This window comes from Cyprinodon variegatus, unplaced genomic scaffold, assembly GCF_000732505.1.
Source record: "Cyprinodon variegatus isolate N-32 unplaced genomic scaffold, C_variegatus-1.0 Scaffold224, whole genome shotgun sequence".
Taxonomy (NCBI): domain Eukaryota; kingdom Metazoa; phylum Chordata; class Actinopteri; order Cyprinodontiformes; family Cyprinodontidae; genus Cyprinodon; species Cyprinodon variegatus.
The window spans coordinates 365,067-382,885 of record NW_015150677.1 but is presented as its reverse complement, the minus strand read 5'-3'; the positions used below and the strand labels follow the sequence as shown (position 1 = coordinate 382,885).

The 17,819-nt window shown below is 37.0% G+C and overlaps 1 protein-coding gene across 4 annotated transcripts in view; it reads left to right on the top strand.

Annotated features, from left to right (window-relative positions):
* Positions 1-14,885, top strand: part of ca8 (carbonic anhydrase VIII) — a 28,122-nt gene extending 13,237 nt beyond the window's left edge. For 3 of the 4 annotated variants that reach the window (XM_015380914.1, XM_015380913.1, XM_015380912.1), the window contains 5 exons: positions 1,690-1,752; positions 1,837-1,885; positions 4,632-4,744; positions 9,404-9,595; positions 13,489-14,881. In XM_015380914.1, the coding sequence (XP_015236400.1) occupies positions 1,690-1,752; positions 1,837-1,885; positions 4,632-4,744; positions 9,404-9,538 (360 nt within the window). In that variant the 3' untranslated portion in view covers positions 9,539-9,595; positions 13,489-14,881. Of the gene's footprint in view, positions 1-1,689; positions 1,753-1,836; positions 1,886-4,631; positions 4,745-9,403; positions 9,596-13,488 lie in introns of all 4 variants that reach the window. The other variant, XM_015380915.1, reaches the window with a different exon arrangement.
* Positions 14,886-17,819: the final 2,934 nt, after the last annotated feature.

Below are 17,819 nucleotides of genomic sequence, written 5' to 3'. Positions count from 1 at the left end.
CTTTCTTTCTTTCTTTCTTTCTTTCTTTCTTTCTTTCTTTCTTTCTTTCTTTCTTTCTTTCTTTCTTTCTTTCTTTCTTTCTTTCTTTCTTCATTAATATATTTCTAATACATTGCAATATTTATGTATGATGTTAAACACCTTTCTAACCTCACTATGTAAATGAAAAAGGCACAACAATATGGCCACTATCAGGTTAAATACATGAAAATGACGATCTCTTCATCATGGTGCCCATTAGTAGGCAGCATGTGAATATTTTGTCCTTAAAGTTAATGTTAAAAGCAGGATAATAGCAGAAGTGTAATTACTTCATACACATAAGTCAGAGTATGTTAAAACTGCAGGTGCTGTGGGGGGTTCCTGGTCTCCAAAGTCATTATCTATCCAAAGGGGTTTAAGGAAGGAACCATCAGCAACAGGGTCATCATGACCAATGCTCAATGATGCATGTGGGAAGTGGAAGCTGGCCCATCTTTTCCAGTCCAATAAACAAGCAGTATAAACTGTTTAAGAACGTAATGCTAGTTCTGATAAAAGGTGGGAAGAACACAAAGTGCTTTTCTTATTATGTATACTGCTGCATCGCTGCAGACCAGTCGAGGGAGGACAGTAGACTGTCTGGTTAAATGCATTATGTTTCTATTTATATCTCTTGGATGATATGGCGTGTTTGCATTGCTTGCCTGGAAAATGTATAGCTTCAAGATGCATTATGATGGTTTATATTCCATTGTTCTGGTGGATAACCTCGGGCTCTACACTGTATGAATGGGTTGCTTTGACACATAGACCCTACCTAAGCAGCAAACAATGAGCCTTTTCATGGAGAAGGAAAAACTGCCAGATTTCGTTTTATCTAGCCCCTTTGAGATTTCCTGGTTTCCACATACCACGACAAACATTTAGGGTTGTTTAAGGCAGCAAAAGGTGGACCAACACAATGTGACAAGTGTTCAAAAAGTAATCTCCGTTACTTTCTGAATCCTGTCAAACTGTTGCTTTAAAAATTTAGTTTGTATTGTTTAATCACTACCTGGTTATTTTAATAAACACATTTTTTTCATAAAAAATATAATATTTCAAGTTTCTTTAGGTTGTGTTTGGTTTTAGCTAGGTGTTTTTTTTTTATTTTCAGTTCGTGTATTCCTGAGAAATGGTCCAAATCTCTACCATATCACATATTTTGAAATATTTCTGCAAAAAAATAACCTTAGCATGTTCTTTTTCTCTTTTTGGCACTTTAAGAGTTTCCTTTATCAGTTTAAATCTGCCGGCTAAAATATGAATTCAACTGCTGAGTAGAGACAGTCGTGTGGAATCCCCTTTCTGCTTCTTCTGCATGGCATTCACTGATAACAATCCACAGCACACCTGCAGGGAAATACCTTGGCTCTGTGATGACCTTAGTGGTGTTGCTGGAGGAAAACGCCTCATTCTTCTTTTGGACCCAAATTTTCTGGACCTGAAATCTCGGCCTTTCATTGACCTCGTGCATCCTGTTTTCTACTAAGCTGACCTTATTCTTATTCACTTTTCTTCCTGTCAGATAACAAAACATAAACTTATCTTTGCTGTCAGCTGCATTTTTCTCTGCTGAAAATGTTGCTGAACTCTAGAAACAGTCATTAACACCACTGATAAGTCTTCGCTGAAACCCCCATTTTTTCTTTTCTTTTGTTTTATCAGATTGGCAAAGAGCACCTGGGTCTAAAAGCCATTACTGAAGTTCTCCAAGACCTGCAATACAAGGTGAAAGCAGTTTAATGCTGAACAGGAGGGATTAATTGATGCGTTAGGAGTGTAACTCTCCTTTTGCTACTGTATTTCCTTCAGGCGAAGAGCAAGATAATCCCATGTTTTAATCCAAACACGCTCTTACCTGGTAAGATAAAATTAATTGATATCAAAGTTGCATTTTCAGGTGAAAGTTTAATTTGACAAAGTCATGCAAGTTAGCAGCCCAATAGAATAGCGTATGGGAAGAAACTCCGCTTCCAGAGTAAATTACAGACACATAGAGTGAAATAATTAGACCTATAACAGGATTATACAATTTTAGAGCAATGTAATAAAATTGACAGCTTTTTTTTTTTTTTAGAAAGAACCTAAATGTACCTAAATTATTATTATTATTCTGTAAACCAGAAATGATTAAAATTAAACATAGAAGCTCAAAATTCAGACATGATCACCAGTGTTTGTATGAATCCTATTAAGCAATGTGGACCGTCACTACATGCCTTTTGCAGACATCAGAGACGTCCGCTGATGTCTGCACAATGCTGACTGAATATTTGACCACTTCCTTAGAATAGCTGCAGTTCAGTTGAAAATGGTTGTAGGTATTTCAAAAGATCCAGATTTGTCTGCTTTATCAATTTTGAAAACAAATTTAAGACTAAATCTCACCCAAAATTACAAAATTCCAGTTCCAAGTTGGAAAACAGTAAGGTTTCCTATTTGTTGTTACTAACTGATTGAAAAAAAAAGAATATTTCTTTCCATTTTATGAATTAAAAAGCAAAATGAACTTTGTGCCTGCAGTCATCTGCATACTTGTCTCTCTCATGGGACAGCAATCTCAGATGCCCAGACCTCCCTCTTCCCACACACCTCCTCCTCCCAGTGGGTCAGCGTGGAGCACCCGCTAATGGAGACATCCAGGGGGATCAAATTCCTGAACCACCTATGCTGAGACCTTATCTCGGAGGGAGTTATGGGGTGTGCAGAGAGAGCCGCTTCAGTCCCTTGTATCTCAGTATTAAAATGAGATATTACACTATCTGTGCAATGTTTAAATTGGATGCAAGTGCTAGCAAAAAATTTATAACAAAAACCAGCAACCATGTCAGAAATATCAATTCTCCCAGTTGGAATTCCAATTTCAGGCAGCATTCCTATATCTTTTATGGCTGAGTATTAAGAAAATCCAACCTCTTAGTACAAAGATAATGCAGGATAAGAACATTATGCCAGCACACACGGTGGTGGCAGAATAATGCTGAGGGATTTTGTTAATCTGGTACTTCACAGCAACTCATTAAACCATTCAGAGAAATGAAACGTGGACATCATTTAATTGCTCAAACAAAACAACAGTCATGAAAACACAGTCGAATGATTTTGGAAATGGATAAAGCATTCTAATATGCACTGTACCTTCTGAAAGGGCACTAATTGCAAAAATCAGGCTCTATACTATATCTCTACCATCTGAGAGTTTCAACATCTAGGCTGAATTTTTAATAGCCACAAAGGTTCATCTGTAAATGGCTAAGGGAGATTTTACCTAAATTTAATTCGGGTGTTAATTTGAGCTTATATGTATTAGTTCAAATTTAAATCACTGCAGTTTTCAGTTTGATTATAGGTGTACCATTGAAAGAACAGTTCAATATGAATTTTTTTCTGCTGAGTGAATGTAAACTACTGACTGGGACAGTTCAATGTTTGAACCTAGATAGATAGTTGTTTTCCCTTTCTCACTATCCTTATTTTCTTTCAATGGAAAGCAATTCTTTATTATGTTAGCGTGACAATAAAACTGTTGTTTAGCACAATAATTTTAAATTTGGTCCCAAAAGGAACAAATATCTGTGAGGAACCTTTCCTAAAGGGACCTAAAAAATCCAAAATGGCTTTGGTAAAAAGACCAGAGGTCAAGTAGAAAGCTGTTAATGGACTATTAATGCTTTACAATGTGGCAAATAAATTATTAGTTTGTGCGAATGGTGATTTTCCTCATTTGCAAGCAACGCAGTAACCATTCAATTGTGTTTGTGTTTTTGTTTGTTTTAAATGTTTCAGGGAAAAGGAAATCTTTAAATAAAATAGGGGAAAAGTTAGTGTTGCATTGGGAAAGGAGGGGTCAAACACGACTTGTTTGGAGAAGCAAAGATAGTCTAAGAATATCTCATATCAGATTACACCGTGTACCGGTTGTAATTTATAGTTTAATTAAGCCATCTGTTCCTGTAACTGCACTCTAACTTGCTGCTTTCCTCCCTTTTATTATAACTTAATCCACGGGATTGATTCTTGAAACTTTAACCAATTTTGTATGTCAAAATGTCAACGCAGGGTGGAGGTTGGTTGAGGATCCAAATGCAGAGATTAGGAGGCTGAGATGAGTTTTGCTGATTTAATGAAAAACTGATTTAATGAAAATCCAAGAACAAAATACTAGAAACCAAAAAGCATGAGACGTCAGGGCACAACACTCATCAGTAGCCAAGTAACAATGATAAACCAGCAAATGGTAAGTGAAGAGGAGGAGTATGTATGGTCGACAGAACAAAGACTGGACTAATCAGCTGATAGGGGGCAGGTGTGGATAGAAGTAACTAGAAGGGTGCTGGGGGACAGGAGACAGGCACAAGGGAACCAACATGACCAACAAAACAGAATGGCATAAATAACTGAAAACTCAAAAATAAGTCCAAAAAGGAAAACCATAACACTGAACCTTTAATAGATGCCAATTCATCCCCATTTGAATACATTTCTCTGAACAATCTATCTGTTTGTACATTTTTCAGAAAAGTAAAATAGGAAAAAAGATCACATTCTTACAAATGCCAATACCCTCCTTTAATTAAGGATTAGTGTGCTCTTTTTTTGATAATCAGATCCGTTGTTGAGAGACTACTGGGTGTATGAGGGATCACTGACTACGCCTCCTTGCAGTGAAAAAGTCACCTGGATACTCTTCCGCTATCCCCTCACCATCTCACAGTTACAGGTAAGTGGTCAATGTTAAGAAATGTTGATTCTGAAACAAGCAAAACAGTTCTGCTCTCTGATCTAGAACTGGAAAAAAAGGCAAACTGTATTTAGACGCAACAACATTACAGCAAAGGACTTAGCAATGTAAAAACTGATTGTGGTCAGCCAGCATGGGGTTAGCCTTTCCTGAAGACCTTGCATTATTTATTTGAGGACATTCGTAAAGGAATATGCAAGCCATTGTTCTGCAAAAGTACATCAGAATAAGTGTATAAATATGACAAAAATCATCAAAAATGAATGCCTTGTCAACAATAGTTCAACAAACCTCTGAAGGGAATCTAACTCCATTTCTGTAGGGACAGGGTCTTGTATTTCAGATGACACCCTGGTTCAACACACCTGAATCCAATGGCTAAATTATATGGAGCAGTATCAGACTCATATTCTGACTAGAATTGAGTTGGACTACGTCAGGCTACAAACACGTAGCCTAACTATGTCTCTTAAGGTCTGATGATTTAAACTCCTAATATGAAGCAGCAAAGTTTGCTGCATCTTTAGTCTTCATGTTTCCTGGTTGGAATTTATTTTCACAGCTCATTATTTATTTAACGGACACATTATGTTTGAAAACATGACAATAACTAACCACACACGTTGTATGCGAGACAAATAGTGTTAACAGATAGATTACTACTAAAGACCCTCTGCTAGTTTAAGACATTCCCCATCTGGTGGAAGGAGGTAAAAACAAAAAGGCAGGATGGGCTTGATGATGCTCTGTTACAATGAGTCATTTGAGTTTGTGTAATCTATAAGTTTCTAGATGAAAAGGCTGGTTAAATGGGTTTATCGTCCAATTTGAGTCCATGCAATTTAAAGATGAATGGTTGTCTCTGCTCAAATTTATGAACTTTATGTTTTTTTTCATAAATTCAAATGAAAATTCAAATGAACATGTGACATGTTTTTGTTGGCACACAAAGAATTGAACTTTTATTTTCCAAAAGCAATCCAGAAAGAATTTCATTTTGTCATTTTATCTAGTCCAAAGACTTTAGAGTAATTCAGTAAAAGTGAAGTAGTATCCAAAAATGTGCTTTAAGGACTGTTTATAGTGTTTGAATAAAGGGGCCAAGAACACATCCTTGTGGTTCTCCACCAGGTGACATGGTTATGTCCATTTTTACAGCTTTCAAGTGGGTATAACCATTTTTGCGTTGTGGATGATACAAATGGGAGAAAAATGTTAAGTTGATGCAATATTTGGATCGTTAAAGGCCTTTGAATGGGTTGAAAGTGGAACACAAGACCAACCAAACAAAGGTACTTAGTGAATCCAAGTGCTGAAGAAACAGGTGCAGCAGCCTGGCAACAGAGTCGTCTTTGTTCCTTTTAGTCTCGCTGAGTCTATATGAGAGAGAAATTTTTTACCTTAGTGAATATCTAAGTAAGTAGCTTCTTTTAAAAGGGTGGATACTATAGCAGTGCAGTATTACAGACAGAGTAGTGAAAAAAGGAAGGTAATGAGCTCCACTGGCTTGATGTAGGTGAGATGCTAGCAAGCTGCAGAGCTTCAGCCTGTTCGAAACAAGCAGGCTGAAGCCATGCATAAACCCTGCAAAGAGTATTGGCTCTTTTGGGTCAGATGGAAGGAGTGATCTTAGTCATTTATGAGTACACCTCTCATCAAATATGATGATATGATATGATATGATGATATGATATGATTTTCCATACTTAGTCTTAATGATAAACAGAGGCCTATCTACAGAGCAAAAGAAGGTTACAACAATTATATCCCAGCTGTGACTAATCCTTTGAAGACAGATTCACCATCAGCTTTGTTTACTCACCTTAACTTATAAAGCGTTATTATTGATATCCCTTAACAACTAAACATGCAGCATAATCTAGACCTATCTCTGACTTATATTATCTTACAGTAGCATGAACTCAGAGTTTTCTGGCATTCACCACAGCAGGATCCAGGAAGCCTTTCCACCCACCACTAATCAATAAGTCTGTCATGTTGCCTTTGATTGATCTAAACTTTAATTCAACCTTTGCCAACTCGTGGCTTTCTTCCAAAGGGTTTCTGTAATAGATGAAGGTGCTAACCCTCTGACATTTATTTATGTCTTTCATCTTGGCTACACTTTGGCCTGCTGACCCTTTGAAATGCGAGCACAAAGAGTGAATTCTGGCGGTCCTGCCTGAGGCAACGTGGGTACGCGGCGGCAGAGGAAAGCAGGCAGAATGCAAAGACAAAAGCTGCTTTGTTTTAACACAACCTACAAAAAAAAACATCCATTTATTCAGACAAAAAACATAACAATGAGCAAGTTTTGTTGACACCAACATAGATGTTTGGATGACATAGGTTGTTAATTAACTTGTGCCAGTTTTCCTCTGTGGTTCAACTTAATGGAACAATGAGAAGCTGCTCAGATGAGCTATCAGTGGTTCCTGATTTCAGCTAATCCGGATATGGACTAATAAATTATGACTGACTCGCTTTGATAAAGTGATTATTTCCAAGGCAACTCCCACTGTTATAAAACAGATCTGGATATGTGAATGTCAGCTGGTAGCATAACTGATGTTACTGTTATTAAGTGATAAAAACATAATCATCTCTTCTTCTCTTGGGCTCATCAGGTTTCTATAAACCTTTTTTGAGAGTATAAGATATGAGCAGTTTATCCTGAAGCTGACACTATAGATTTTCTTTAGACTAGAGAGAATAACATTTAATATTGGATTAAAAAATTAAAAAAGACAAATTAAAAGATATATGGAGTTTAGTTTATCATAACTTAAAGGCACATTTTTTTTATTGTTATTTCATTGCATTTTCTTCCATGTAAATACTTTTGTATATCAAAGGCATACCCCAGGTGCTGCATGTCATGTAATAATTAGTTTTTTCTTTCTTTTTATTTGATTCTTTTTTTATTTTAATAAATAAGAAAATAGATAAAAATAAAACCAGCATACAAGTCAATACATGGAACCAGAGCTTGATGATCTGTTTCATGGTCGTTCTCATAATTGAAGGTTGATAGCTTGCACCCCTTCTAGCACATTCATTTGGATTACGAAAGGAGAGAGAAAGGTTAAACTAGCAATTATTTAAAAATCTTGATCATCCATCCTTCGCTGCTTATTCCGTCAGGGAGGCAGTGGGGCCTGTGCCTATCTCTGGCACACTATGGGTGTAATGGTCATCTGTCCGTTACATGGCAACACAGAGACGCACAACCATGCACTGACACTCACAACTGCAGACAATTTAGAGAAGCCCATCATCCTAACAGTTATGCTTTTGGACTGTGGGAGGATGCTGGAGTACCCGGAGAGAACACATGCATGCACAGGGAGAACATTCAAACTCCATCGAACCAGGGACTTTCTAGCTGCATGGCAATAGCGCTACCCACTGTTCTCTGTGCACTCCACAATCCTTATCTATTTAAAGTTTATACACAATAAAATCTATTAAAAGCACATGGCCATTAACGCCTAATGTGATGTTTAAGGATTACTGAGTTGATACTGAATGGTCTTGTCTACCTAGATATCCCCTCTAACCCGATTCAACATCACTGCCTGTCTACTCAGTTGGTGCAGATGCTGATGCTTAAAAAAAAAGATTTTTTAGAAAACATAAAGAAAATGTTAATCCTCTTTGAATGGCCTTTTTAATATTGCACTAAAGTCCAAATCTCTTTATGAAGTCTCATGTAATTCTAGATAACTGGTGTAGTAGGACTTCCCCTCACTGTCTTAACTTGTGGGAAACAACCTGTCGGGTTTTTTTTGACTCTGTGTTATCTCTCTGTCATGTTCATATATTTCTGTGCATTTTTTCTGCTCTATATTAGGAATTTAATTGTCAGTATTCTACTCTGTGATCATGCATACGTATGTGAATAGCGTGAGGTGCACAGAAATAAATACACTGAACATCAGATATATACTTACATTGCTTATTTAGGAGCATGGGGCTTTATCATCCAAAAAAACACCAAAACCTCGCAGGTACTGCCTTCTTAGAAAACGACTTTAAACATCCGGCTATTATCCATTATTAGACGACGTTAAGCATGTGTGCCGAGTGGGGGTGTACTCATAAATGTCAGACAACGGTTGCCATGCTCACAGGATTTGCACTTTTAGAGGGTGCTGTAAAAGTTTTCAACGCCAACCAATGACAAAACTGTTCAAGTAATGCTGTTTGTTTTAGTGATGTGGCTGAATCTCTAAGGTACACGAGTGCAGAAGTGATGCAGTCTGCAGCTGCTACAAATTCACATGAAAAGGAAGTATCTTTTTGAATCTTTCTGTTTATGGATCGGTTTTAAACATGTTGGCCACACAGCAGAAAAAAAAACATGCTTAGCCTGCTCCTCTGCTCAGCTTATGTAAGCAAACATATAAAGCTTGATAGAAACGTGTACTACGGTGACATGCTATGATTAATTCAGTTTTTCATTGATATTTTAGAGAACTGAAAGTTGTTGTTAAAGGAAACAATCCAACAGTGTCATTATTACCCTCAGATTCCCATGCAGGTGCAATGCGTCATGTAGGGAACAGAAAGACACAAGGCCGTGACCTTTATTTCGTTATTTTTTGTACCCAAAATATTCAACCTTTTTGTTTGCAGATTGAGGAGTTTCGGAGGTTACGGTCGCACGTCAAGGGGGCGGAGCTACCTGAAGGAAATGATGGGTTGTTGGGGGACAACTTCCGCCCCACCCAGCCTCTCAGTGACAGGACGGTCCGCGCTGCCTTCCAGTGACTCTCCCTTTCCTGTACCATCTCAGTAAAACTCTGGGACCTACAGATGCAGAAACAAGTACGTAACAGTTTCAACAATGAGCTCAGCTGTGTCCTGATTACCGAATAATCTATAACCTTCTGGAATCCACTTCAATGAAAACTTTTTATAGTTTGAACTCAGATAACTTGTTTGTAATGTCATTTTTTTATTCATGAAAGGGCTGTTTAATGCATCACCTATAAAGATAAAAAAAACCCAGAACACGTTCCACTTGTCACGACACACCATTTCCAGTGTTATTCATCTGCTTGGCACATTACCTCTCAAGGGACACGTTTTTAATGGTACAATGGTACATTGTCCCAGAGGCAACGGATCAAGCCCTGGAAGAACTAACCCAGTTCACTTACTAATCTGGGACAAGGTTCCAGATTTAGCTCAGGAGCACTGCGACAGGAAGACAAGGCAGAGTTAAACGCAGAGATACAATGAATAGAGACAGCAGTACATATTAGCTAATTCCATGACTTCTAACCAAGAGGGGTCAATAAGCAGGTAATTTTTCCGCTGAAAGCTGCAAAACAGGAAATGTAAGTGCAGGAAACTATTTAACCTTACAGATCACTTATATCTTTGCTTCTTTTGTCTGTTTCAGTGGTTGTCTGTTTTCGGTTTTCTTGTGATTACAGCGGCAAGTCTTTCTGAATATGTCTCTACCATCTCTGTACATCTAGTGACTGAAGTGTTTGTCCATTCTCTTTTGCAAAATAGATCAAGCTTACTAAGATTAGTACAGAGAGTGTTTGTGAGAAGCAATATTTTCAAATATTGCAGTAGATTTTCGATCTGGGCCATTTTGACACATGAATATGTTTTGTTTTAAACCGGTCTGTTGTAGCCCTGTCTTTATGTTTAGTGTCATTGTCCTGCTGGAACGTGAACCTCTGCCTTACTCTGAAGTCCTTTGCAGACTCTGCCGGTTTTCCTCCAGGATTACCCTGTGTTTGGCTCTATTCATCGCCCGTTAACTCTGACCATCTTCTCTGTCCCTTATGAAGAGGAGCATCACCAGAGCATGATGCTGCCACCACCATATTTTACAATGGGGATGGTGGACTCAGAGTGATCTGCAGTGTTAGTTCTCCACCATACATAAAGTTTTGCATTTTTTTCCACAAACGTTCCAATTTTTTCTCATCTGAGCAAAACAGCTTATGGTTTATGGTTTTCTTGTAACAATGGCTTTCTTCTTACCACTCTTCCATAAAGACATGTTTTTTTGCAGTGGAACACTAATAATTGTCCCATGGACCGATTCCCCCAACTCTAGCTGGGGATCTATGCTCTGCATCCAGAGTCACCATGGTTCTCTTGGCTGCATCTTTGATCAGTACTCTCCAGCCTGTACGTTTCGGTGGACAGCCTCGTGTTTGTAGAATTACACTGGTGCCAAACTCATTCCGTTTCTAGATGATGGACTGAATGGTGCGATATGATGATCAACACTTGGGAATTCTTTTTATAGCCTAAACCTGCTTTAAACCTCACCAAACCTTCATCATGTATTATGTTTTTTTGCTCCCCAACATCTTATCTAACCTCTGAGACGATCATAGAGCAGCTGTATTTGAAATGAATTTAGATTATACACAGCTGGACTATATAAAGTCTTTTGCTGGACTATAAAAAGTTATTTTTTGCACTTAAAGAAATGGGGCTGAATAATTTTGCACTCCACACTTTTCTGTTTTTTTCATTTGTAAAAAAAAAAAAGATTTAAAACATGTATAATTTTCTTTCTACTTAACAAATGTACACCTCTTTGTGGTGTTAAGACTTTATTGTAGTAATTTGACATGTCCAAAAGTTAAAGGGGTGTGAATACTTTTGCAAGCCGCTGTAAATCAACTAGTCTTCCCACTGAGCCAAAGCTACTCATAGCCCTGAAAATCTAAACTTAAGGGTTCTCCTGCATATATTTGGTCATTGTATTCATTGAGAGCCTCAGACTATTTCATGCTGATGCTGACTGTAGATAGCAGTCGTATTCTCTCAGGTAGAAATAAAAGAAAGTTAGAATACCCTGACTTTTAATTATAACAGTAAATAGGAGTTTTTTAACATCCTTCTAATACTTCTTGTGGTGCAGTTTACTCTTACTGATAATATAAGGCATCAGGTGATTAGAAGCTGAAAAGATTGAAGAAAAAAAGACTCTTTTTGACAGAATCCCCTCATATAGGGTTGAATCTTTAAAATTCATATACAGAGAAAACAGATGCAACGAGAGGTATCAGCTACCAGAAATACATGGCTCCTAAAAAAGCAAGATGATTCAGGTTTTCTTTGTTATTAATATTTCTACACGTTACCCTGAGCCAAAGTACAAATGAAATAGTACATATCTTTGATTTAAAGATTGAATACCATTGAAATGGTAACGGATTTATGTTTTTAAATCTTTGTATAAACCTTGGAATGTACGGAAGAGGATTAGGGCCACTGGAAAAAAAAAAAAAAAAGTAAACTGATTTTTACATTTTATTTCAGTTTAACATGGGAAAAAAGTCAGAATTCTGAGATTAAAGTCAGAATTCTGAGAAAAAAGTCAGAATTCTGACATTAAAGTCAGAATTCTGACTTTTTTCCCCATACTATACTGAAATAAAATTAAAAAATCAGTTAACTTTTTTTTTTTTTCCAGTGGCCCTAATCCTCTTCCGTAGGAATGTGATTTGAGGAGTTTGACTTTTAGACACAACCTGAATAAATTCACATTACTTTGTGTTAAAGGGGCAGCAAGATGGAGAAAGAAGGGCTCGGTTTAGGTGGAAAAAAAGAGAAGCACGTTGAAAGGAAGGAGGTAGAGGGTCTCTGTGATGACGGGAGGCGGGAATGCAGAGGACTGAAAAAGGAGGAGGCCAGTGGAGCAGAATGGGAAGAAACAACAGAGGGTTATTGTTGTTGGAGGGAAAACTGATACTGATGAGGTCCCAGCTGCCTAAGTCCACCTGAGAAAAAGATGAGGCAGGGGAGGACTACTGGGGAAAAACACTCACCCTCTATCAAACAAGTCATGCTTTTCTCAGTGCAGGTATTCAAATGTTAACCTGCTTACAGCCTCGTAATGATGCTGTGACCATAACAGCAAAGAGGTTCATTAGTTTCCTCCCTATTCTCAAAGATTGCAATGCTGACATTCAACTCTATCTTCAAGAAACCTTCAGAACATACCCTTGAAATTAGATTTTTATTTTCGCTTTGTAAAAAAAAAAAAAAGTAAGAGGAATATCAGGTGGGATGATTGCTGCTGGAGAAGCTGACCCCTTTAGAAAAAGCAGATTGGAGCATAACCAAAAAACATTACCGGTATATGGATATATTAAGGCAATATCTCAAGACAAATTCCAGGAAGTTAAAGCTTCAGTTTCTACAAGAACAGTGACCATGAGTGTTGCATTAAATTACTTTCAAAGGGACTTAAAATGTTCTAAAGTAAATTTATATCATCATCATAAGTTAAGAAATTTATATAGACAGAAAAAGGACATTTTCTAAAACCTAACTAACCTAAAAGAGAAGACGTTTTGTCTGATCTAACTATATACAGTTAGAGGAAGGAGGTCAGATCATTAAAAATAATTACTCAAAATAATTTGGGAGATTTTACTGAGCTTTTTATCTTTTGTTATCTGTTTTTTAAAAGGCTTGCAGGCTTTATGTAAAGATGGAACAGTTTCCTTTTTCTCTCCTCTATATGGTTTAATGTGTGATACTGAGGTAAAACCCCGTTAAGCTGTTTTTTTTTTCCCCTCTCAGCTCGATAAAGGAGCAAAACTGCTGCTGAAAACACGGGAGTCATAAAAAGGCTATAAAGGCCTTCTCTATGCTTTTTAGCCCCAGAATGGCTGCTGGGCACATCTGGATTTCTCTTAATCAGATCCATGTTTTTCTTTCTTTCTTTACAGGGGGAGAGAAAACAGAGGGGTGAAGAGAGGAGTGGAAACAGGAAGAAGGAGGGGAAATTAGTGTGATAACAGACCCAAGGCAAACTGAACATGGACAGAGCCTTTTAGTATTACACCCTTAATGTGTGTCAGCGCGTGTGTAGCCTTCTTTTCCTCTAACGTTTCTCTCTCCTCCTCTTCTCTTTGCTGCTGGTTCGTCATCCTTTTCATGTGCATATTTGTCTTACCTATGGTTTAGGCGCTGCTGTATCTCCATGCTATGTGTGTGTTGTAACTAAAACGATTGGAGGCTTCCACAATCTGCTAATCTTTGCTGCAACAACAGGAGGAAGTGTTGACCACAGATGTTAAAGAGGCCAAAACACACACAGCTTCACACATCATGTTCTACATGCTTTGATTCATACTTCCTCACTAACTCTACATTTTATCAGCTAAAAATCAGCCGATTATTGTTCCTATTAGGCCTTAATTAATACATTTAAATGAATCAAATGTATTTGGAAGGTAAACTGTGTATAGAAATAAATTACTTTAAAAATCAGTATTCCAGCTCAATTTCCTTCTTCGTGTTCAGCAAATTGCTGATATGCTGAATAAATTAGTTCAGTACTATTTCTAACATTTCTGCTATGTTTAAGCGAAAGTTGAAGCAAAGGCAAAGATTGGAAAGACTGTATGCTTCTTGTTTTATGGTCCTTTTCTTGTCACACTGAGCAGGTAAAATTTATAGCTGCCCAATCAAGTTAAATAGATGCAATAAAACTGCACTTAGGTTCTCATTTCATACTCTAAATATAGTTTTACCATTAGCACTGCAGTGCAGAGATAGAGGGACATATTTTCTAACAGGTGAGCTTCTGCTGATGCAGGAACTGCATCTCTCTGTTTTCTGGAGTACAAAGATTTGGGTTGATATTTGTTTTTTCACTCGATAGTTGCACATTTTAAAACCAGATCAATACCTTGTCTTTCCCTGATTCAAATATTTAAAACATGTTTAACTGTAGTCAGATTGTACGATTATCATATGATGTCTATATGAATATGTACTGCACTAATTTGTCATTGATTGTGCAAATAAAAATAGGAACATGTGTACTTTTTTGACCCAGTCGCTTGTTCTTTCTTCTCTGCTTCCTCTTCTTGCTCCTACTTGCTTATCACTGAACATGATGCTACAATTTCTTTTCATTTCTTTGACAGATATCTTTTGTTTTTAGACTGCAGCCTTTAGTTGCACAGCAACCACCCTATCCACAGACTTATGTATTTATTGGTGTGAAGGTCGAGGTTTGCATATTGCAGCTCATTTGTTTGAAACATGACTTGCAAGCATTGTATGAAATTACACAAATCCAGGAAAAGATCCTGTGAAGACCATCCACGTTTATTCACATATTATGGATTGGTTATTAAAGTTCTTCAAAGAAAATATTTCAACATCCTATTTTGGTTTTGTTAAACCATGATCTCATTCTGAGTATAGAAATAGGTGTGTTGGTTGAATTTGACCATCTAACTATTTGCATCGCTTCCTAAAAGATCTGAACTTTTATCGTGCATGTTTATTTATTCAAGCAGTTTTCTCTTTGTCCTTTATGTGCCTTTTTTGGAAGAGCACTTAAACTTCCTTGTAAAATGATCTTAATAAAATTTGTTAATAGTTATTTCTTTAAATTAATTGGAGTTTTTCCCTGAAACAAAGAAATTGCATTCATGTTTTTAACAGATTAACACAATATTTCTTTCTGGTGTCAATTGGGCACCAGCAGGTTAACTGATTTAGGGACAAAGTAAAAGTGATGGGCAACATCTGAAAAACATTCCAGCTCTTCTTTTTTGAAAAGATGTATTTTAGCATTGGATGAATAGGTATTTTTTCTCTGATAAAGGTCTGAAGGCTGCTGTCAGCAGTGCTACATTAAGTCCATGGGTCTGCTGCACCCAGATTTTAAATCTAATAGAAAACTAAAGGCAAGGCAAGTTTATTTGTATAGCACAATTCAGTGCACCAACAATTTAAAAAAGAATTAAAGCAAATAAAGACTGTCCCAGAGATAACGTTAAAATAATAATACCTTAGTTAACAGTTGAACTTTAACAACTGAGTTTCGACTAAAGTTTAAAAAAAATCCTCTTGCAAAGAGGAAAACTACTAAATAAATTTTTGCTAAAAAAATATCTTTAAACTTCAACTTTAAACTCATTACAGAGACTTTAGTATTCCGATTTTCAAGTGGATCTCAGCATAAATGTCTGGGAATATATTGGTCAAAATCAAAAGATTGAATCCAGAGCAGGAAGATTACAGGTAGCATTAGTGGTATTTCCTGTATGTAACTTATTTCTCTTCTGTTGTTTTGCCCAGCACTATCCTTTTAGCAATTTATTATTTTATTTGTGTTAAGTTCTGTTTAATGCTGCCTATGATTAAATATGATCAGAATTGCTCAAATATTTGTTAAACCCTTTTTTTGAGTTATCAAGGTGTGTCAGTCTAATCTGCTTGACAGCAAACATCAGTTAAAGACGTGAAGCAGTGTCAGAGACAGAGGAAGGTCTCAGAGATTCAGTCTCAGTTTAATTCAGTTCAATTTAAATTCAGCTTATATACTGCAATTCACAACACGTCAACTCAAGATACTTTATAGAGTCAATTCAATCACATCGTAAAGACAGACCGGTTGAAAGTTTTCTATCCAAGGAAAAACAGCTGATTGCATCAACTGGTTCACTCACACCAAGCATGCTTGTAGCGACAGTGGGGAGGAAAAACTTCCTTTGAATAGGAAGAAACCTTTAGCAGAACCAGCCATCTGCTCAAGGCCAACTGAGATCCAAGGAGATAGAGGCATTGATCTAGAAATACTTTCTATGTTAGAAGAGGTAACCGTAAACTAGCTCCACAGTTGGCTTTGTATGGGAAAGAAACAATTGAGCAGAAAGTGTCTGAGCCAGTTTTAATTTTATAGGGATAAAAGAGAGCACACACAGTTAGTTACAGTAAAAGCTTCTAACAGAGTTTTTCTGTTGCACCCCTGCTATTCGATCCATCTGTTGTCTTGTGTAGTTGGATGTGTGTATATATATATATAAAACTGTAACTGGAGCATGTAAGAAAAGTAATTTCCCCCTGGGATTATTAAAGTATTTCTGATTCTGACTTCCCATCCCTCTGAACCAGCTTTCCAGTCCCTGCAGGAGAAAGCATCCCCACACCATAATGCTTCCACTGCCATATTTGGTGGAGCAAGTTGTTTTAAGCATGATAGTGAGATATAGAGCTAACTCCCAGATAGTGTTTTACATCCAAAGCACAAAGTTAACCCTTGATCGCATCTTTCAGATGTTTTTTTTTTTTATGCTATGTTCTGATCCTGACCTCTCTCTCCCAACGACCGTGTTTTTAAACACAGCATTTTTAATGTTTTGTCTACAGAGCATCCTGTGCTACATGCCACCCAATTTACATGTATTTGCTGTCTTCAGTAAATATTGTATTAATTTCTATTGTATGGAATAGAAATGAATACTTTTGTTCAACCTGTTAAACTGTGTTGCTCAGCATTTAACATAAATACTATTTATAGTTATCTATTGATTTGTCTGATCGCTAAACAAAGATCACTGCAATACAGATTTATTTTTCAATCCCTCACATACCTTGCATCATTATTTTAGTAACTTTTAGGGTGAAAAGTGAACATGGTAAGGTGGAATGAATACCTTTGTAATACACTGCATACCGGACATAAAAACATAAGGTCTACACTTATTCCTGTGCAAAGATTTTTCAAATGCTTTCTCTAAATGTAGTCTTCTGTTCAGCCGGAAAATCACAACTGTAGAACTTTTGTTTGCTCAAAATAGAACAGTCTGCAGGAAAACTAAAATAAGGATTTTAAAATACAAAAAAACAGGAATCGGAGAGAAACCTGTTCCCCATGGCAATTATCTGTACTGGCAACCCTTCGCTATGATCCATTATAGCAGAATTTAGATGGCTCCAAAAAAGAATGTATGCATCAAAAGATGTCCAGATGAAAAACCTCTCAGATATCAGGTCTACAATCCTAATTGCAGAATAGCAGAATTGCCCATACAGTGTCTAGAGGATTTGCTTTATTAGATATCCATAAATAAAACTCACAGATTTAATCTGTTAAGTAAAAAGTTGAAGATCATATGCATCTGTCACTTTTCAAGCTGATCCCAGCCGCCTCTCATCCGTGCAGCTACACTGCCATCTGCTGTTAGAAGGATCAATCATCAATCAGGCCCCGGTGCCACAGATAAGTGACTGCAAACTCTGTTCAGCTTATGTTTTA